Source organism: Fundulus heteroclitus, unplaced genomic scaffold (genome assembly GCF_011125445.2).
Source record: "Fundulus heteroclitus isolate FHET01 unplaced genomic scaffold, MU-UCD_Fhet_4.1 scaffold_248, whole genome shotgun sequence".
Taxonomy (NCBI): domain Eukaryota; kingdom Metazoa; phylum Chordata; class Actinopteri; order Cyprinodontiformes; family Fundulidae; genus Fundulus; species Fundulus heteroclitus.
Window position 1 is genome coordinate 155,001 of NW_023396659.1, and position 22,529 is coordinate 177,529.

General features: G+C 42.7%; 1 protein-coding gene across 1 annotated transcript in view; it reads left to right on the forward strand.

The window, feature by feature from the left end:
* Nucleotides 1–22,529, forward strand: part of LOC118559224 (NLR family CARD domain-containing protein 3-like) — a 42,747-nt gene that overhangs the window by 16,340 nt on the left and 3,878 nt on the right. Inside the window, exon 5 of the mRNA XM_036129897.1 lies at nucleotides 13,211–13,383. Coding sequence (XP_035985790.1) covers nucleotides 13,211–13,383 — 173 coding nt within the window. The remainder of the gene's footprint in view (nucleotides 1–13,210; nucleotides 13,384–22,529) is intronic.

The following is a 22,529-nucleotide window of genomic DNA, read 5'->3' on the forward strand; positions in this document are numbered from 1 at the left end:
ACCAGCAGGTTGCATGTTCTCCCTGTTCATGCGTGGGTTCTCTCTGGGTATAGCAGCTTCGTCCCACAGTCCTAAAACATGACTGTTAGCTTAACTGGCCTCTCTAAATTCTCCTTAAGCCGGGCGTACACTGTACGAGTTTTTCAGTCGTGGTACTTATATACATCTCAAACTGTGCGACGGAACCGCGGGGTTTAAAAAGTTCACCGCTCACGATCTGTGCGGCGCAACGCTCGAGACCGGACTGCTCACACTGTACGTCGTGTCCCCTCTGGGACCGCTCGCTGTGGATGGCAGAGGCAGGCGAGCGACGGTAGGTGACAGGGACCCAGAGCAGGGGTTCGAGCCCAGCTCTGGCGAGGCCCGCAGGAGGCACCGGGCGTCGGGGGAACGGAGGGGAGAGAGAGGAGAGACGAGACGCATCGGCGGCCGCGCGGCACGGCAGGTCGCCTGGCCCGCACCCACCTCCCCCCCCCCCTAGCAAGCGGAGGAGTGCCGTAACAGGCGGACCGCGGAAGAGTGCCGAAACAGGCGGCCAGCGCGTTGCGCGGACCTGACGGCTCGCCCTCGCCAACACCGGCCGGAGGTTGCTTCAGGGACGCCCGCTTCCCTCCCTCCGCTGGCGGGGACGGAGAGGAGGGGAGGGCGCCCCCTCGTAGCTCTGCTTGAACAGCAGGATGCGCTCACGAAAACCTCACGACAGCCGACTGAATTTCAAACATGTTTGATTTTCACCGATCGTCCGATTCCTGATCGGGAGGTAGTCGTGAGAAGCCAGTCCCCCCTCCTCCCCCCCTCTACGATCAAGCTGAAATTCGGCCCGATTCAAAAAATGCTCGCACGACTGAAGAATCGGCCCGAAAAGGGGAAAAACTCGTACAGTGTACGCCCGGCTTTAGGTGTGAGTGTGCGTGTGAATGGTTGGTTGTCCAGTCTGTCTCTGTGTTGTCCTGTGATAGACTGCTTACCTGTCCAGGTGAAGCCCGTCTCTCAGCCACTGACAGCTGCAGATAGACACCAGCAGCCCTCGGGACCCCAGCAGGGATAAGCCTGTTGGAAAATGGTTGGATGGAGGGCACCAGCAGGTTCCAGCAGCTCAGCTTTGTCCTGAAGCTGCTGTTCTGTTGGTGCGGCTCAGAGAGGAACCGTCCTCTTCAGTTTGACAGCTCAATCAGACAGAACCAGAACCAGGACCCAGCAGTGTGGCTATTAAAACTACAGCATAATATTGAAAAGTAAAAAGCTCTACTGCAGCAGACGCTCTCTGGACTCAGCGATACCGTTCAGCAACAAGCCAACAAGTTTGAGCACCAAGAAGGAAACCAAAGAAAAACTGAAGAATCATCATTATTATTAGTCTGCAGACCATTTCTGCCTGGCAGACCATGATCCAGAGGAACATCTAGCTCCAGCTGTTCTCCTCCATCCTCCTCCTCCCAGGATGTGAAAAAGGAGGTGCTGGGAGCCCCATTAGCCCGGATGCTCTGTTGGCTCCTCACTTTAAATCGGCGCTGGAGAAGATTCAGAAGAACGGCGAGGAGTCAGAGACGCTTCAGGTGAGGCCTCGCTCCGGGCCGATGTCCCTCGCTGGTCTGCCGGCTGCTTGGACCACCGTGGCCAGCGTCAGGAGTTCAGGCGCTCCACGGCTCCTGGACCCTCCCTCTGCACCTCCATCAGCCTCCTCCTCTTCCTCCTCTGCCAGAGGGGCCTTCATCAGCAAAGGGGACAGAGGAGACAGCCCAACAAGTGACTTCTTGAGGGGAATGTGTGTAATTTTAGAATCTGTAAAACCTTTGGAAATGAAACTGCACCTTCCTCTGAAGACAAAATGCCAGCAGATTCCAGCCTTGCAGTAAAATCGGCCGATCTCACTGCAGCTTCAGCCACATTCTCCACCCACGGTGAGCCGGTAGCCTCTAAACCTCCGTTTCAGATGCACCAGGGATTGTCTCGACTCCCACTCCAGTCGAGACAATCCCTGAGTGGCCTGAGCCCAGAGAAACTCCTCTTCCTCACTCTTCACACCGTTGGAGCAGAGGAAACTCTCTCTCTGCAGCGGCAGCCAGCTGCTAAACCACGTGTTCCCCACACTGACATCTCTGGAAGAGTTCCATCAGGAGGAGGAGTTACGTCAGGAAGAGTTGTTACGTCAGGAGGAGCTGCTCCGTGAGAGCAGCCCGAGCCCAGAGAAGCTCCCTGAACTCAGTCAGAGCCCACCGAGCTCTCTGCTGATTCCTCCTTCTCTCCTCCCTCTCTCCTTCTTGTCTCCTCCTTCTCTCCTCCTTTTTTCCTCCTTCTCTCCTCCTCCTCCTCTCCTCCTTTTTTCCTCCTTCTCTCCTCCTCCTCCTCTCCTCCCTCTCTCCTCCCTCTGTCCTCCTCCCTCTCCTCCCCCTCTCTCTTCTCTCCTCTTTCTCTCCTCCTTCTCTCCTGCTCCTGCTCCTCTCCTTCCTCTCTCCTCCTTCTCTCCTCCTCCTCTAGGAGTGGACTCCTTTGCTCACCCGGGGCCACAGACGCTCCTTTACTCCTTTACTACTACCCTCTGGTCCTAGACCGGCTTGGTGAACAGCTTCCAGTAATTCTCGTAGCCCCCCAGCTCATAGCTGCTCTGTGGTTCCTCCTTCTCTCCTCCATCTCTCCTCCCTCTCTCCTCCTCTCCTCCTCCTCTCCATCTCTCCTCCTCTCCTCCTCCTCTCCTCCATCTCTCCTCCCTCTCTCCTCCTCTCCTCCATCTCTCCTCCCTCTCTCCTCCTTCTCTCCTCCTCCTCTAGGAGTGGACTCCTTTGCTCACCCGGGGCCACAGACGCTCCTTTACTCCTTCACTACTACCCTCTGGTCCTAGACCGGCTTGGTGAACAGCTTCCAGTAATTCTCGTAGCCCCCCAGCTCAAAGCTGCTCTGTGGTTCCTCCTTCTCTCCTCCATCTCTCCTCCCTCTCTCCTCCTCTCCTCCTCCTCTCCATCTCTCCTCCTCTCCTCCATCTCTCCTCCCTCTCTCCTCCTCCTCTCCTCCATCTCTCCTCCCTCTCTCCTCCTCTCCTCCATCTCTCCTCCCTCTCTCCTCCTCTCCTCCTCCTCCTCTCTCCTCCCTCTCTCCTCCCGCTCTCCTCCTCCCTCTCTCCTCCTCTCCTCCCCCTCTCTCTTCCCTCTCTCTTCCCTCTCTCCTCTTTCTCTCCTTCTTCTCTCCTGCTTCTCCTCTCCTCCCTCTCTCCTCCTTCTCTCCTCCTCCTCTAGGAGTGGACTCCTTTGCTCACCCGGGGCCACAGACGCTCCTTTACTCCTTCCCTCTGGTCCTAGACCCGGTTGGTGAACAGCTTCCAGTAATTCTCGTAGCCCCACAGCTAACAGCTGCTCTGTGGTTCTCCAAAGTGCAGCAGCTGCTGTCAGGCCGACCGTGGCAGCTGCTCCTCATCCAGGCAGGAGGAGCCATCAGCAGCTACCCGGTAATAGGGTAGTTCACGCGTGACGTCAGCGCTACATCCGGGTCACGGTGGTTGGCAAAAAACAGCACTGTTCTCGTCTACTACATGACAAAACGGGTGATTTAGAGCGTACTTTTAGTTAGTTTATTTTTGGAACAATGCCTACGACTTGTTGTGCTCCCGGTTGCACACAGAGGCATTCCAAATCGTTGGAAGTATGTTTCTTTCGTTTACCGAAGGAGGAAGGACGAAGAAAGAAATTTATATTTTCAATGAAAAGAGCGCAGGCAGACACTCCCAATGGACTGGGGGAGCCATCATACTACGACAGAATTTGCAGTCTACACTTCATCTCCGGTAAATACAACTTAATTCTGCTCTAGTCATTGTTCTACTTAAATGGCAGCGGAGGGGAGGTAGCGATCGCTACACGGGCCGGAGAAGCGGCTGCTGCTGCTGTAGCAGCCGCGTCTCCGGCCCGCTTCTCCGGCTCCATTACGCCCCCGTTCACGGGCACTAGTACGCTGCAATGTCGCCGACACCCCCACCCATTTTAACAAGACAAAAACACCAAAATAATCCGTAGTGAACAATGTTTTTTTTAACCTACCGGGCGGGTCTTCCTCTCTGCTGAGACGCGGTCTGTGTCCGACGCCGCTTTGTGCTTTTGCACAAACGTGTGAACAACATCCACCCATCCATCCATCCATTTTCTGACCGCTTAATCCCTCATGGCGTCGCGGGCGTTGCTGGAGACTTTTTCCCGATATAAAATAATTGTAGCCGTCCAGTGGTTTCAGGGGATTTCGTGCTCTCTCGTGTGTACTGGCTTGCAGTGTTTATAAGGCAGCTGTATGTCGTGGTACGGAACACTTGGCCAGCATTTCACAGACTCGCTCCGTCCCTTCAGGCTTTTGCTGTGTGGATGGCAATCTGATACCATCAACCATCAACTTACTCTTAAAACGATCTTGTGATACATTATCTAAAGAAGAAAAATACGTGGAGAACTCGTCAGTTTCTCTGTTTGCGTCCGCCATTGTGTTCGTCTTTTGCCAACCAGTCCCGGATCAAAACAATAACAATGAACCGGCCAGAGTCTCTGGGCCTGGCCAATGGACATGAGCGCTTAGAGAGGCCGAGCTTTCTACAGGAAGTCGTATGAACCATTCAGGACGCACAGGCTGCCTCTACAACAGCTATATGCGTCAGAATGGAAGCTTTAGAGCGCTGGTTTGTGGAGAAAGGTGTGGATCCATCTCCTGTCCTCTAGCCTGAATATTAGCGTTTCCCCAGCAGCTCATGGACAGAAATTTAGCCCTTAGTATGATTAAAATTTATGCTGCAGCTATTTCCTCTGGTCATGAGCAATGTTCCCCCTAATTTTTCATGTGTCTGAACAAACACACAGACTCCCTGAGCGATCACTTGACCTCTGTAAGAAACATCACATGTGCACTGAGGCTACATTAGGGCTGTCCAACACCTGAGATTATAATAAGATACATGGTTTACTACAATAAAGTTACAGAAATAAATTAATTTAGCCATTTAGATAAAACTGATTTAGCCAGATTACATGAAAAATACAAGTCTTGGATTTTATAGCTGTATAGCATATTTAATGTCAGAGTAGGGCTCCTGCTAAGGAAGAACTGAGAGACATGCACATCTTTCACATTTCCAGATTTATTGCCATTAAATTATTTACATTTTCTGCAGCTTTAGCTTCAGCATGTAGTTCTGTATGCAGCCTCTCTTCTGTCAGTCTGCTCCAGGGCAGCTGTGGCTACAATGTAGCTCACCACCATCAGGGTGTGAATGTGTGCATGAATGTGTGAATAACTGACCAGTGGAAAACACTTTGGGGTCTTCAGATGATTTATTTCAATATTCTCAGCCTCACATCGTTTTTCTAACACAACAAGAGAACGCTCTCTATTCTGAACAATTTCTTTGTGCTGCTCTTGGTTTTCATGCCAACAGCAGCTTTTTAATATCGTAGGAGAAAATCTTTCAGAGGCAGCTGTATGTTGTGATGTCAGGAATGTTACCGTTGCACTCAGTTATAGTTTAAAGGTGTTCATAGTCATAGACCCACAAGATTAATAACAGAACTTTACAGAATGAAAGCAATAATTTATTATGTGTCAAATTTGGGCACTTCCAGCTTTACTTTTCTATTGATATATTTTAGTTTCCATTCACCTATTTCTCCCCCAACACCGTTAGAGCTACTCCACATTTATTCACTTAAAAAACCCCACCTTCACTTCAGCTGAAAATATACATATAGCTTATATGCACAATATAAAGTGAGGTTGGCACAAATTTGACATCAGTGTAGAAAGATGGGTGAACAATGCTGGAAAAATTATGAATATATCTGTTATTTCAATAACTCACCCCATCACATCATTACTTCCATATGTTGAATACAGCCAATTAATGCTTTGAGTACCATTAAACATAAGAAAAACTTAACCTTACCTGATTAAAATGTATTATCACACTTTTGTGCCCCATCCTTTCAATGTTTTTGTAATCAATGCCCCCCCACTCCCGCTTTGTGTTGAACGAGTGAAGTGTGAGAAAACAGCTTTAATTCTGTCAAATAACTCTTATGTTACTACCATGATGTCTTATTAGAATGTAATTAGAGGAACCTCAGCACTCAAAGTCGATACTAAATAGAGAGAAAATAGGATTTTCTATGATAAATCTTTTAGGAAATTAAATTCTGTTAAAAGTCAATTAATTTGATTTTTTTTTAAACCTGGGTTATTTAATTGAATTTAAAGTGTGATAGTTAAAGATCCAATCTGGTAGGTGGCAGTAAATGCACCTTAAGTTGGTTGCAATCTGCCAATAAAAAAACAAAAGAAGAAAAAGTGTGTTTTCCTAATGGTATCCCCCAAGGAAGCATAGTTAGTCCATCATTTTTTTTCTATTATGATTAATTATATATTTGAAGATGTGGAAAAATAAAATGGATGTTTCTTTATTTGCTGATGGAGCTATTTGGAAGAGGGGTAAAAATGTAAGTTTCATCATTAAAAAAGTTCAAGAAGCCATTAATAAAATAGAAGATTGGTCCTTTAGATGTGGATTTAAGATTTCTGTAGATAAAACAAACGTTTTCTTTTTTACAAGGAAAAAAGTTTCTGAAAAATAAAGTTACAAATTTATAAATATGATTTGGAAAGGGTAAACCAATTTAAATTTTTGGGTACACTGTTGGATGAAAGGCTTACTTGGAAAGTTCATATTGAGAAGATGATCGATAAATGCAAAAGAGTTATAAATGTTATGAGGTATTTGGTTGGGACTGAATGTGAAGCTGAGAGGAAAGCATTGAAATCAATTTATACAGGTTTAATTTGGTCTGTTTTAGATTGTGGATGTATTGCTTTTGGTTCAGCATCAATTTCATTACTTAAAAATTGGATATTGTTCAGTATCAAGCGCTGAGATTATGCACAGGGGCCATAAGAACAACAACATCAGCAATACAAGTAGAAATGGGAGAAATGCCACTACAATTGAGGAGATAACAATTATTTGTCACTTACTGGTTTCAACTATTTGTCATTGTGAACCTCATCCATGTGAGGAAATTTTAAAACCAAGTTGGGAAAAAGGGAAGAAGAAATTATATTATTTTGGATGGATAGCACATTCTAATATAAAAGATCTTGAATAATCTAAAATAAATGGCAGTAAAACAGGTATTGTCAGGGTTCTCTGTGCTGCTCTACTCTAACTCTACTCCTCAGGTGTGTCTAGTTGGCTGAGGAGGCGTGGCCCACACCTGCAGCTCGTTGCAGGCGGCTTCCTCTGGCTTCTTAAGCCAGAGGACACTACCCCCTCATGACACTACCCCCCCCCCCCTCAGGCCAGAGCCTTCTTCTGTCATGGTTTTCAGGTGACGAGTCCACATGCAGATACGATCGGGAGGCAAAGCACAGTTTTAAGATGTTTATTTTGGAAACAGGCAGATCTACGGACGGAACTACAGGCGATTCGGCTGGGTCAGAACGTCACGGCTGGAGAGTCTGCAAGAGAGAGGGAGTAAGTAACTCTGAAGGGAGAACCAGGAGAACTGCTAGAAGTTGCGCTGCTTACCATTGGGCTGGGCGGACCTAACCGGGAAGAAGTAGCGTCGAGGGAACTCTATGACTCTACTCTGCTGGTGATAAGCGGCTAGTGGCTGAGGACGGCAGATGTAACTGGCGAGGGATCCTGAGCGAGCCTCGTCGGCAACGGTTGACAGATGGATTGACCAGAGTGAACACAGAACCAGCAGAATCCGGGAGAGGGGATCTCAGGCCTCGCTGGGTAACATCCATGAAGTATGAGGGGAGCGCCAGAGCAAAATCTGAGCAGACGGATTCTGCCGGTCTGTTTCTTCGGACTAAACGTCAAGCACCAAAAATCACGACTGGTTAAGGCTCTGGCGTCTTCCATCTGTCAGCGCTCTGCTTAAGAAGCCAGAGGAAGCCGCCTGCAACGAGCTGCAGGTGTGGGCCACGCCTCCTCAGCCAACTAGACACACCTGAGGAGTAGAGTTAGAGTAGAGCAGCACAGAGAACCCTGACAGGTATTAGATTAATATTTCATCCATCTATGTTGCCTAAAATTGATGTAGATTTAACTTTGTTGTATAAGCGGAAAAACAAAGAGGATATTTCAGATTCAAATATGGTTGAGCAATATGTAGATAAAGAATATTATGGATATGTAAAAATCTAAAAGGATGCTACAAAAGATTCAAATAATAGGAATGGTGTTTTGTTTGTGGTTCCAGAGTTTAATTTTAAGTCAGGTAATAGAATTAGTGATTAAATTTCAGTTTACACAGGAGATATCATGTTGGCATTATAATGGATTGAATAAATTAGACCATTAAGAAGTTTAGTTTGCTCAGATTCTAGTTCAACATTATATTCATTTAAACACAATCATTGAGACAGCAGACCAGATTTATTAGTAGAAATTCAGCAATTATTATTCAGAATTCAAGCAATGGGATTAATAGTTTCTTTCATATGGATTGCTTCTCATATAGGAATAAAAGGGAATGATTTGGCAGATAAATATGCAAAAAGAGCAAGTAAACACAGTTTAATTGATATAATAATTCCATTTAGTAAAGGTGAAATAAAATCATTAAATAAGAGAATGATTAGAGCAAGGTGGCAGAAACAGTGAATCTTTGGTAAAACCCATTACAAAATGAAGTGTTATGCTTTGTGATCAAACCAACTCATTCTTTCCTTAGAAAAATAAAATTATATTGTAATGTTACATCAACTCACAGAAGAACATACATTAAAAGTACCTTTAACAAGTGCTCTGAAAGATCCTTTTGAAAGGAAGTTTTCTACCTCCAGAAGATGACCTAACTAGAACATGATCTATGTGTATTAAAAAGATGAATACATGGATCTCAAAATTGAACATGAGAAAATCATTTTACATACGACAGAAGTCTTTATTACAAATCTGGGCACTACTGCGCTCAAAGCATTTATCAATTTTACAATCAACTTTGAAGAACATAAAAGAAAAATAATGCCCTATGGAAAGAAAATGAAAATAAGTACAGTTTAAACACATGCTTCAATTTTTTTTACCTTAAAGAAGCTTAATAGCAACAGCAATAATTTGACTTCAAAAACTTGTGTTTCACAATGTTGTTGGAGTATTCTTTTTAATCAGTATTTTTGCTCTATATCTTTGTCAGCAAAAACAAAAGCTAACTGATTCTATTGTGGCTCACTTCCATATGTTCCTGAAAATATATGACCATTTTGAGTCAAATGGTACGCTTTCTTTTGAAATATATTACATAGTGGTATTACCTTAACCAAAAACATTTTAGATCAAATTGGACTTTTTTCATGAAGATTTTTATGAAAAGAGTTTTTCAAGCAATATCTGTCGAAGGACATCTCTTTCACCTTTTCCTTGGTACTCGGAGCAAAATCTCCAGGAGGCAATTCTGTCAGCATAGATGGGAATGTGGATGGCCAAGCTCTCATCATCCATGCTTACTATAGCTGATATGTCTCCAAGAACAATGAAATTATGGTTAATATAAAAAAGAAACACACTAAAAAGACTCTTTTAAGCACATGATTATTAATCTTTACAGCTGAATTTATGATTAAAGGCATGTCATGTTTTAAAAAAATTAAGCTGCTTATCCTTATCTCTATATCTTTTTGTCAGCTTATCTCTTTAACATCCATGAAGAACATTTGCAGTCACAGGCCCTGTTTACAGAGTACTTAAATGGCGTAATTCCCATGCCGTACCACTAGTAGAGCTGTGATTTTTGAAGTTCCACGTCAAATTGTCCAGAAGAAGAAAACAGCAGCTGGCGGAGGACTGTTGCAGGTCCACCAGGTTCTGCAAAAGCTTTTTCCTTGTTGCCATCAGACTGTTGATCTGCTGAACTATAAACTGGACTCTGCACCACAATTGCACATTGCATCACTGCATCTCTATCTAGCATTACAAATGCTGCCGAACTTGTAGTTTCTAAATGCATTTTTTGCACAAATGCCTTTTTGCACCATCATTTCCGCACATACAAATGGTTTTAAATATTCTCCTGTACACTGTTTCTTTCTCCTGCATTGTTTACATTTGAATTGTTTACTTTTTAATCACTGTTGCACTCTATACTGTAATTTACAAGCTCTATGCAATGAAATTTCGTTCTGTATGCACTCTGTACATGCAAAATGACAAATAAAGTTCTCTAAGTCTAAGTAAAACGCTTTGGTACGGTCCTTTAAAGTCACGTGACCTCCCACAGCCGGATGCCTGTGAGCCTGTGAGCCTGCGCTCGGGGTTACAAATCAAGAAAATACACATACAAATCCTTCTACGCATTCGTGCATCTCACGCGGCAGAAGTGTAGCAAAAATCATGTGTGTAAAGAGAGCCAACCGAAAAACCGCTTGACTTGTAACCAATGATTTGTCTGTATTTCTGGGTCTTGAAGGGAAAATACTTCAGACACAAGTATCTCTGTGTGTGCTTACAGATTGATCTACACATTTGCAAATCTCAGTACACATTTGCAGATCTGAATACAGATTTGGGAATTTTTTACACATTTGCAAATCTCAGTACACATTTGCAGATCTGAATACAGATTTGTGGATTTTTTACACATTTGTAAAACGCATTACACACAAGTAGTTTTATACATTTGCAGATTATTGTACAGACACACAAATCTCCTCACACATTTACAGATTTATTTACACATTTTTAAATCCCACTGCACACACACAAATCGAGATACAGACACACAACTCTCCACACACATTTGCAAATGTTAAAGCTACTATTTTGGCCCTATACTGGGGACTGTCAGTACCCGATCCGTACCGGTAGCACGATCCGTTACATCAGCTCATTTGCGCATGCGCGGACAGAATAACCTCCGGTAGGCAATATTTCGTTTTTCTTACTTTTTTATTCTTTTTTTTATGTACTTTTATTAAAGCATAAAAACATTAAACATAAAAACCCTGCTATAAACACATATAGGAGTATAGAAACGTATTTGTTTTTGAATATTCCGTTTTTTATAATTTATTTGATTTGCATATGTATTTGTGTATTTTGTACTTAATGTGTTTTTAATAATGTATGCCTTGGTTTTGTTATGTGATCTTTGTTCTATTCCCTATTCGTTTTTTGTAAAAAAAAAAACAAAAAAAAAAAACACTGTGGCTTCTATAATGACGAGGTCTTCTCTCGTTTATGATGTGTACACCAGAGGGCGCTAAAATCTCAATCGATAATTTTACTTTCTAATAAAACAAATTTTTAGTGCAAGATTATTTGTATAACAAAATTCACCTTATTATTGAGGATGAAAATATTTTTCCTGTTTGAACAGATAATAAAACTAATACAGTGCATTCAGACAATACAGACAAACATTGCACAATAATATATTCCCGGACTTCTGAGCATATCCGATGATGACATCAAGCTATATAATGGAGAAAATGTAAAACACATCAATTTCTTCCAGAAAAGTCTTCAATATTTTATATACGATATAGGTTAGCATTCTTTGATTTAATTATAGAAATAAGTATTTTCGATACTGTAATTACATTATTTTTTTGGTGACCCAGAAGTTATTCCGTTGGCACATGCGCAAATGAGCTGATGGAACGGATCGTGCTACTGGTACGGATCGGGTAGTGACGGGGACGTTGGAGACAAGGACAAGGAGTTTGTGATGTGTGTGGACCCTGCAGGTGGCCTAGTAATGGAGTGGGAGCCGTGACTGTGGGAGGCGAGTTTTTTCCACTGGAGAGGAGGACTAAAGGGAGGAGAGCGTTTCTGTTAGCATTATTATTCATCTGGACCAAGGTTCCTTTTTAGGTTATTATTTGCTCTTTGAGAGAAGCCACCACTGAGTTTGGTCTCCATTTTCACAAGCATAGAAACAGGCCTGCAACGTAGGGTTAGCTTGGGTTTTACCGGCTTTAGCTTTAATTAATAAGCATTTAAGCAAATATTATTGAACCGGGATCTCAGATTGACACCCTGAGGGTTTTTATTTTGCTGTTGTATGCAGAGAAGTGCTTGTTACTTGTATTTATTTAAAGGGTCCACCCATTTTTTTTCCTAAATAAAGGGGGGAGGTTAACACTTTATAACTTGTGTCAAATAGTGATTTAGTCTTTGCCTCATTATTCCAATGTGCAGTGTTTAGTGCTAAAACCTAATACCATGCATAGATCTGTAGTCCACGTTTGCACTGCAAGTTTGCTGGTTCAAATCCCACAGGCTCCTGCCCTGGGTCCCTGAGAAAGAGCCTTAGAGCCAGAATGCTCCGGGGCGCCACCCAGTGGCAGCCCACTGCTCCCTGAGGGACGGGTTAAATGGAGAGGACACATTTCATTGGTTTCCAAAGATGTGCTGAAAAATGCAGATGATTCTTATTTAGTCCAAAGCTCTGAGCTGCCCTCAGGTCTTCAGGAAGGCTGATCCACAGCTGAGGGCCGCAAGTGGAGAAAGTCTCCTCATGGTAGGTTTTAGTTCTCACAATGAGCCACCAGACACACAGAGACCCACTGAGAACAACTGAGCCAGGATGATGGAGAACATGTGAGCCCAGCAGCAGAACATGGGACCAATGTTCAGTGATCAGGGACTGAAGGAGCAGAACTTTAAACAGACACCATATTTCCTTAGAGAAAAGCCTCCGTGCAGGCTGCTGGTTTAACTTGAAGGTGAATCCAGAACAATGTGAGCTGAAACTCCGTTAAATGATCCACGTTTAGAACACTCTGGCTCTGAGAACCACTGTTCTAGCAGAACCCTGAGCCAGACTAGAAGACAGCAGCATTTTAAACAGACGCCAGAGCCATCAGACTTAAATATCCAGCAGCAGCAAGTGATCATGGATGGATTTATGTTCAAGTAAAGTTTATTGTTGGCTGGTAATCTCCAAGCTCCAGTGCCCCCCCCCAATCCTAAGCCCAGAACATCTTCATCACCAGCTGCCACTGCTGAGAACCACACCTTGATCTGGACCTTCACACGTCATGATAACATGTTCTGGTTCTGCTGGCTTTAACTCTTTAAATCAGTTCTACTGGATCACATATCAGACATCAGTTCATCATGTTTCTGGGACTTTTACATTCAGGGACATTCATATTCTACATTTTATCATTTATTTGTTCATGTTTCAGTCTTAACCTGCATCCTGGTGGCTTCAGCTCACATCTTTTATTCTTTATTCAGATTGCAGGTCTGCAGTTTGTCAGAGATCAGCTGTCATTATCTGGTATCGGTGCTGAAGTCCAACCCGTCCCATCTGACACAACTGGACCTGAGCTACGACAACAACCTGAAAGATTGTGGAGTGAAGGAGCTCTGTGGTTTCCTCCAGACTCCCCTCTGCAAACTACAGACACTGAGGTCAGACTCCATGTTTTAGTTCTGATATTTGTGATGTGAAAGTTGTGTTGACACTAAACTGCAGACATCTGGCTGATATTCTACTGATCCACACTGAGGGCCTTCATGGTAAAGTCTGTTTTCTTCTTCACTGCTTTGCTCCACTTAAAGTTTTTTTCTTTTTCTAACTTCCTGTCAGGATTTATTTAATAATCAGCACAAAACATGAAACAATGAGCTAAATTTCAGTTTAGAGTTGCAGCTTTTATCCATAACTGAGGAAGAGGAGGAGAGAAGAAATAAAATAGTGATGTTTTATTTATTTGAAGGTTTTTAATCTCTCTGACTAAAACACTCAGACACAACATGTCACATTACCAGGTTCTGCTTCTGGGAGCTTCAGCTCCTAAAGTCAGTGTACAATAAATATTCTCCATGACATCATGTTTTTATAGCTGGGGAATAATTAAAATAGTTAATTTATCTGCATTAATCTCCATTTGTTCATATTTGCTCCACATTTGCTGCTGACTTGTTTGTTTTCTGTAAAACTTGAATAATTTGGCTGCAGAAGCTGAGTTTGTATTGATGGAGCTGCTGGTGGAGCTGACAGAGGCGAAGAGCTGAAGTCAGCAGGGCTGTCATTTAGAAAGCTTGCTGACACTTTCCACCAGAAGTTAGGATCTCTAAAAATGAACTTGAGGAGAAAATGTGTGGTCCTCATGCCAGCTCTGACTCAGACATTTTGGAGACGGGGAAACTGGAGACGCAGATGGTGAAGTGGTGAATTACAGCCAACCTGCATGGCCAGAAAGATGACACAGAAAGAGGCTTCATCAGAGCTACAGGAGGATCCATCGCAGATATCAGCAGGACAAAGTGAGGACAAAGAACCTCCATCATCACGAACACCAGTCCAGACTACACCCGCCTCGCCTTCCTCTCCACAAAGCCCAGAGGTTCCTTTTCTGGAATTTTCTCCCAACATGAACAAAGTATTTAAGATTGGCCTACAGATGACATCCTCTCCACATAGCCACAGCTCTGTGACTAAACCAGCATCTTCCAAAGGCTGCAGAGCCCCAGATCCTCCTCTACGTATCACGGAACATGCCTGTCCTCAAGCCCTTCAGATTACTTCGCTCTGATACAGATCGGGCCCTGGCTGCACGTTTATCAGACATGACAGTTTCCAGAATCATCTTGGGCCTTCTGCCAGAGACTATGGAATATCTGTGATGATACGTGACAGAAATAAGAAAAACAAAAGGATAAACAGGAACAAATACTTGAAAGTCATAAACTGTCAGATGCAACCTGCCATAGAGACATCATCAACCACCAAATCATATAAACTGGGTTTACTAAACATTAGATTTGTCAGAAAAATCCCTTTTAATTAACGACTTTATTATTGACAATAATCTTGATGTAATGTTTTTAACAGAAACATGGTTGCATGAATTTAATGAAGAAGTTATACTGATGGAGTCGACACCTCCAATGTATCTTTGTGAGAGCAGACAGCAAAGAAAAGGTGGAGGAGTAGCAACACTGTTGAATGATTCACTAAAGTGAATCCAGGTAAAGAGCTCTCCAGGTAAAGAGCCCGGTACGAACTATGTTTCTGAATGTTTACAGGCCTCCTAAGTCCACATCAAACCTTTTTAAGGATTTTAGTGACCTCCTGTCTGTGTTATGTGTTGATTATGACTGTTTAATTATTGTGGGAGACTTCAACTTTCACGTTGACAACCCTGTAGACAGAAGTGCAAAAGAACTGTGTGCATGTTTAATCAAATCATTCCAAATCATTTATGCATGTCATGCTTCTGGGCCCCTACTTTTTCAGCATGAAATCGAACGTCGCACCCTGGGGCAAGGCTTGACCCTGAAAAACCTCTGCCTTTGACCCATTACACTGACTCTTCTGCATCCAGACTTTTTATTTATTTATTTTTCATTTATTTTATCCTTTTTTTGTTTTTTATTATTATTTTCTACTTGTCCTTAGCACGATCGACCAACTAAAATGAAAGGCCTCACATCTGATGGTCGCCTTTTTGGTGTAATGGTCGGGGTCCCTACTTATCAAAGCTGCGAACGTCTTCGCAACAGTCAAGGACTTAAGCATCTCTGCCGCTTTCATCCACAACAGAAGTGGACAGCCTCTTGTACAAAACCAAGACAAGAGGACTTTAATGGACCAGCTGCAAACTGCTCAGCCGGTCACCCGTTCTCCAGGTGAAAATCATTCTGCCCCTCCTTCTCCCAGCATGAGAGTCTGTATTTCAGCTGAAAACGTATTTTAATTACATTTTGAATTTTAGTTTAATGTTAAACCCTTAGTTGCTGTTCTATATTGCGAATCCTGTTTTAAATGCCTTAAGGATTAAATATAATTTATTATTTCTACCGGCTTTTACTTTTACTACCTTTTAGGTTTACAGTTTTAAATTTTTTAATTTCTTGAGGTATTCTTTAAAATGGGGTTTAAATTTTAAAAGCTTGCAAGCATTTTTGAGCAATTGTGTTTGTTTTTAAAAGATCTGGAAAATAATCCCCTTACCGTCTCATGAAAGAAAGGTTCGGATCTTCGCGCCGACGCCCCAGAGACGGTCCGAGACCAGGAGCTCCTCCACGTCCCTTGAAAATCCATTCGGGGTACCAGAGGCCGGATAACCTCTCCGGGTTGCCCAAAACAGCTCCTGTCCTCGGACTCCCCCGCTCGTCGGTCGGAGATCTTGTTCATTTACTCCAAATTGTTATGGGAGTTTTGGGTGAAATTCTAAACAATAGTAACTGAGTTCCCATCTTTACTAAATGACGAGACGGTGGTAATGACGTTCCAGCACTTTTATTGAGAAACAGAGCAGAGGTCACATAGATGGAAAGTAATCGCACCCCACGGTTCCGATGCGGTCTGCGTCTGCCCTGTCTCTGCCTGCCTCGCTTTTCGGGCTTCCCCTAATACTGCACCGTGGCCTTGGTTTCAGACATAACAAAGACCGACTATCATAGACAATAATCATTCTACGCAGCATTCAGCCTTGCACTCAGCAAACAGTGGAACTTATACACAGACATCAGGTCTCCAGGCCTCCTCTGTCTGAGTGGTGTGAGGCCATAGTGACTTCAGAATAATAATTCTTATAACACACACTTAGAAACTTTAGTTTAACTCAGCATGTTAAACAGCCAACACACAAACAGGGACATATTTTAGACCTGATTATCACTAAAGGTCTAAACATTTCTAATGTCAATGTAACTGATGTTGCCCTATCTGATCACTTCTCCGTTACCTTTGAATGTATAATTTCCAGTGACTCATTTAGCCAAAGGGACATCATAAAAAAACATACCTTTAAGGACAATGCCACGGAAACTTTTATTCAAGCTTACTTTGCTACTTCAACCTTGGGCTGCAACTCAGTAGATGAGCTAGTAGATAACTTTCATTCTAGAGTCTCAGACATCATTGACTGCATTGCTCCAATTAAAGTGAAGGTTTTTTCCGGGAAGAAAAAATCTCCATGGAGAAATGCTCCAGCAGTTAGAGGTGAAAAAAGGGAGTATCGAAAAGCTGAATGCAGATGGAGAAAGAATAGACTCCAGGTTCACTATGACATCTATAAAGAGAGACTTTACAGATATAACTTACAACTGAAAAATGCAAGAGAATCTTTCTTCTCAGAGATCATCAAGAAAACATTAATAATGCTCGTGTCTTATTTGCCACAGTCGACAGGTTAACAAACCCTCCTGTGTCAGTGGCTTCTGAACTCCACTCCACCAGGGCCTGCAATTAATTTGCTAACTTCTTTATTTTTAATCCAAAAGATTAGAGGATCAGTTTGTACATCCACACCAAGTTCAGTACCAAAGTTGTCTCCTACCAGAATTGATTTTGACCAAATGTCCCAATTCAGCCAAATAAACTCCAAAAGCTTAGAGCAGATCATTCAGCAGCTAAGTTCCTCCTCATGCTGCCTTGATGTTCTACCCACAGTTTTCCTTAAGAAAGTTTTGCCTGTCATAGCATCTGATTTGACTCAGATATATGTAACATATGTGCAATAACCTATTTATACAAGGTGCTATAACCCGTGCAATAAGCCTGTGCAATAATCCTGTATAAAGTGTATAATAACATATGTGCAATAACCTATTTATAGTGTACAGAATTGTATATAGCTGTATAACTGTATCTAACTGAATCTACTTACCTACTTTGACACCTTCTTCTGACTTTTGACTATTGAGCCGATGGGAAAGTGAATTTCTCCACTGTGAGATCAATAAAGCTTATCTTATCTTATCTTAGATAATAAACACGTCCCTTCTGTCAGGTGTTTTCCCCCAGTCCCTCAAAACAGCAATTATCAAACCACTGCTGAAAAAGAACAATTTAGACAAACTACCACTCCAGAACTACAGGCCCATCCCAAACCTGCCCTTTATCAGTAAGATTATTGAAAAAGCTGCGTTTCAACAAATAAACACCTTAACAACGACCAGCCGCTTTGACGTATTCCAGTCGGGCGTCCGTGCTCACCACAGTACAGAGACCGCCCTTATCAAGGTGTTTAATGACATCCATATAAATACAGACTGTGGAAGAACCACCATGCTGGTTCTATTGGACCTCAGTTCAGCATTTGATACTTTCGATCACTCCATCCTGTTAGAGCACCTGGAGAACCGGGTCGGCCTCTCTGGTGCAGCTCTCAACTGGTTTAAATCCTAATTAAAGGACAGGGACTTTTTTGTATCAGTAGGTAACTTTACATCAAAGATGACAAAAATCACATGTGGGGTTCCCCAAGGGTCCATCCTGGGTCCCCTCCTTTTCAATATCTACATGCTCCCTCTTGCTCAGATAATAAAAAACAACAACATCAGCTACCATAACTATGCAGATGACACACAGCTTTACATCACCATGTCACCAGGTGACTATGAACCAGTTCAGTCACTGAGTAAATGCCTAGAAGAAATCAATGCCTGGATGTGTCAAAATTTTCTTCAACTGAATAAAAACAAAACAGAAGTAATAATATTTGGACCAATAGAGGAAAGATCAAAAGTTAGCACACAGCTTCAGTTGCTTCAGCTAAAAAACATTAATCAGGCCCGAAATCTGGGAGTAGTGATGGTCTCAGACCTGAACCTCCAAAAGCATCTAAAGACAATTACAAGGTCGGCTTTCTATCACCTGAGGATCATTTCCAGGATTAAAGGACTGATGTCTCAGCAGGATCTGGAAAAACTAATCCATGCGTTTTATCTTTAGTCGAATTGATTACTGCAACGGGGTTTTCACAGGTCTGCCTAAAAAGTGGATCAGACAGCTGCAGCTGATCCAGAACGCTGCTGCCCGCGTCCTCACTAAGACTAAGAAAGTAGAGCACATCACCCCAGTTCTAAAGTCCTTACACTGACTCCCTGTATATCAGAGAATAGACTTTAAAATCCTTCTGTTTGTCTATAAATCCCTTAATGGCTTAGCACCTAAATACATCACAGACTTATTATCAGTGTATCAACCATCCAGATCACTAAGGTCTTCTGGCTCCAGCCTACTCTGCATACCTAGAACATGAACTAAAAACGGAGAAGCAGCATTTAGTTCCTATGCTCCACTGATCTGGAACAAACTTCCAGAAAACTGTAAAAGTGCGGAAAGCCTTAGTTCTTTTAAATCAAGATTAAAAACACATCTGTTTTAAAATTGCCTTTGACTGTTCTAGTTAAACTGTTTTACTGTTTTTAATGTTCTTTTTTGTTACTACATTCTATCCCTACTTGCTTTTGTTCTATTTTCTATCTACATTTTATTCCTACTTGCTTTTATTTTGCTATATTTTAATCATGTATAGCACTTTGTATTGTCTTTGTACTGAATTGTGCAATGTAAATAAATTTGCCTTGCCTTGCCTTCCTCTCAGACGTTCACTTTCACTCCATATCAGACTTTATTCAGAGATCATCTTGATCAGAAGCATTAAAACCTCAGTATTATTCATTCTGCTGCTGGTGACTCTTAAATCCATCTGGGACATTTCAGATAAATCTAAATGTCCATAAGCCATTTTAAATCTTAAATCAAAGTCTGCTAACATTTTCTCTGGGTTTTCTACCTTCACATTCCTTTCTCCAATCATCACCATGGTGACGTGTTCCACAGATTATTGTGACCAGGTGAGCAGCAATCACTTTAATTGCTGCAAACAGTCATGCATTGGCACTGCTGGAAGACCGTGCAGATGGAGAATTGAGGAAATGCGCTTTCAGGGATCAAAGATTTCCTGGCCAATAATGAGGACTGGCCAATATCCTGCTTCTGACTCCCAGCATGCATTGTGCTGTTCCCCACAGGGGAAAGTGGCTCCACCTCCCTGTGAGGAGCTGAAAGGCAGCTCTCCAACCCCCAGAGAGCAGAGAAGGAGGCTTTCTGCTTATACCCAGGCAGTGCTCACCTTTTTAGGGGGGGAGGGTAATAATGGTGGGGGAACCTCTCTCCTCTGAATGTGGATCTGAACCCACAGCCACAGGGGAATTTCAACACGGAGCACAGTGTGGTTTACTTTTTAACAACTTGTTTTAACAGCTTATTAACAACTTGTTTTAATGTGGACAACATCTGAGCTTTTACCTCTGATTTCCACATTTAATAAACGCCTCTCTGGGAAATTTTCCCAACGTTTCTTTGCTTTTTCTCCGTGGCTGCCACGTCACCATGATGAAAAAATTATCAGCACATTGTCTACAAATTAACATTCATAAGGTGCTTTGTATCGACCGTTTCTGCTTGAATCTGGGCGTGTAGAAGGCAGAACCTGAGCCAGAACCTGGTACCAAATGTATCGCTACAGCTGGGATCTAGAAAGGAAAACGCCATGAAAACAGCCATGCTCAGGCTGTGCCTGAGCATGGTTTGATTCATATGAATATTTTTACTATACTCCATTTTATTTTTCTTGGCGTTCACTTTTAGTATGGATTCCACAGAAATTTTATAAATGAGAGCGAGGACTATAAAAACTGCTAAACAAGTTTTAACTGTTGAAAGTTCTGATATTGTTGATTGTTGAAGAGCTGAAGTCAGCAGGTCTTTATTGAAGCATCAGCTTGTTGTCATTAATATTAATGAGAGTTCTTTAACTGGTTCTGTTGGACTGTTAGAACCTGCATCCTGGTGGCTTCAGCTCACTTTTTTATTCTTTATTCAGATTGATAAGCTGCAGTTTGTCAGAGATCAGCCGTGATCATCTGGTCTCTGCGCTGAAGTCCAACCCATCCCACCTGACAGAACTGGACCTGGGAGGAAACAACCTGAAGGAGTCAGATGTTCAGCAGCTGCAGGATCTTGTAAAGAGTCCAGACTACAAACTGAAAACTCTGTAAGTAGATGGTTGGAGTGAGTCCAGCTGCTGTCAGCAGAACTGTTCTGAACCCAGTTGGTACCAAAGCAAAGATCCAGTGTTTCCAGTAAAGCTGCAGCTTCTCAGTGGGAGGAGAATGGTGACAGGCTTCCTGATTGGACAAAAAGACAACAATGAGCCAATCAGAGGAGCCAGCAGCTTGTTGTGTTCCTGTCTTTGTGTCCATGTGAAGATGACTGTTGTTGTTGTGTTCATGTCTCCAGGAAATGCAGCTGGATTCCAGCTGACAGCCTTCCACCATGTCTAGAGACAGTGGTCCTCATTCATTAAGCTGTGGAGCATCAGATCTGATCTCAGACTCTTTGTTCTCTTATTTCAACAGCAAACAGCTAATCAGTTTCATCTTAGTCACAGCTCTCAGATCAGTCTGACTGTAGCCTGCAAATCACTGTTTTCACAGCCCATCATTACATTTAGTCACCATGTGGTCTTTCTACAGAGCAGAAGCTCTGCTGAAGTCCACTCAGCAAATCTGGACATGTGTCCTTCTCTCACTAGTTTCATCCAGATGTGTTCAGGGACAGCCTCCATGTTTCTTAATCAGCTGATGTTTCAGGAACAGATGAGATGTTCATGTTCAGCTTCCAGAGGCTGAAACACTCACTGATCTCATCTGTTGTTCCTTCTTCTCTCTGCAGAGAGTGGAGGTCATGATCTTAGTAGAGGAGAGAAGCTGAGCTGTCCTGATGATCCAGAGGTTGAAGCTGCAGCAGTTTGAGTTTAAAGAGACTCTGACTGGATCCTGTTGATGAACTCTGACCTTAGAGATGTTGATCCTGTTTATCTGATCATGTCTGTCATTTAGTGTCTGATATTGTTTGTCTCTGTGGACCAATGAGGATGAAATGAAAACTAAGCTGCATTTAGTGGCTCCATGGAGTTTTGATCTGAATCTGATGAAACTGCAAAGTTGATCTTTTTTCTCTCTGCTTCATTTTCAGCCTGTAACCCAGAAATCTGAAATAAAGCTCAACTCTAAAGTTTTCAGGCTGCATGTTTGCTTCATTGTGATGCAGTTTCTGGATGTTTTTCAGCATATTTTAGATGTGTTCTGCAAATGTTTGAGCAGCTCTGCTCCTTTTATCTGTTGCTGCAAACAGCTCAGTGAGTAAATGATGGTTTCTTCAATCAGAGGATGAAGCTTTTCTTCACGTTTTTACATGAAATCTTTTTATTTCCTTTTTTCTCAAGGTAAAATCTAAAAGTGAGTAAAGATACAGTTTTATCTGCTCCAGCTTCTCCTTTGGTGAGCATGGAAACACTTTCTGCAGCAGCTCAGAGACTTTCAGATCTTCTTTGGAGGATTTTCTCTGTTCTTCCTGCAGAACGGTTCTGGTTCTGTTGGATCTGAGGCTCATCATGCAGCTCTGCTCTGCTGAGGTCAGAACATAGATTTTAATCCTGTTTAGGGACTGTGGGGGGTAAAACCTTCACCTGCAGCTCCTCATGAAGTCCACTGTGGACGTTGGAAAAGTAAAAGAGATTTTCTCTCTTCATCAGAAATTCAAACATGAATCATTTCCTTTTTTCTCATTTCCTGGACATTTTCAGATGTACCAGAACCAGAAGCTGCTCTACAGAACCTGGATCCTCAGATCGTCTCCCTGTTACATAAATAACTTTAGAACCTGAGAAAGACAACATCTGGCATCTAAGCAGACATGCAGAAAGATAGAAAATTATTTTTAGATGTGTTGAATTTTAAAGTTAAAGTT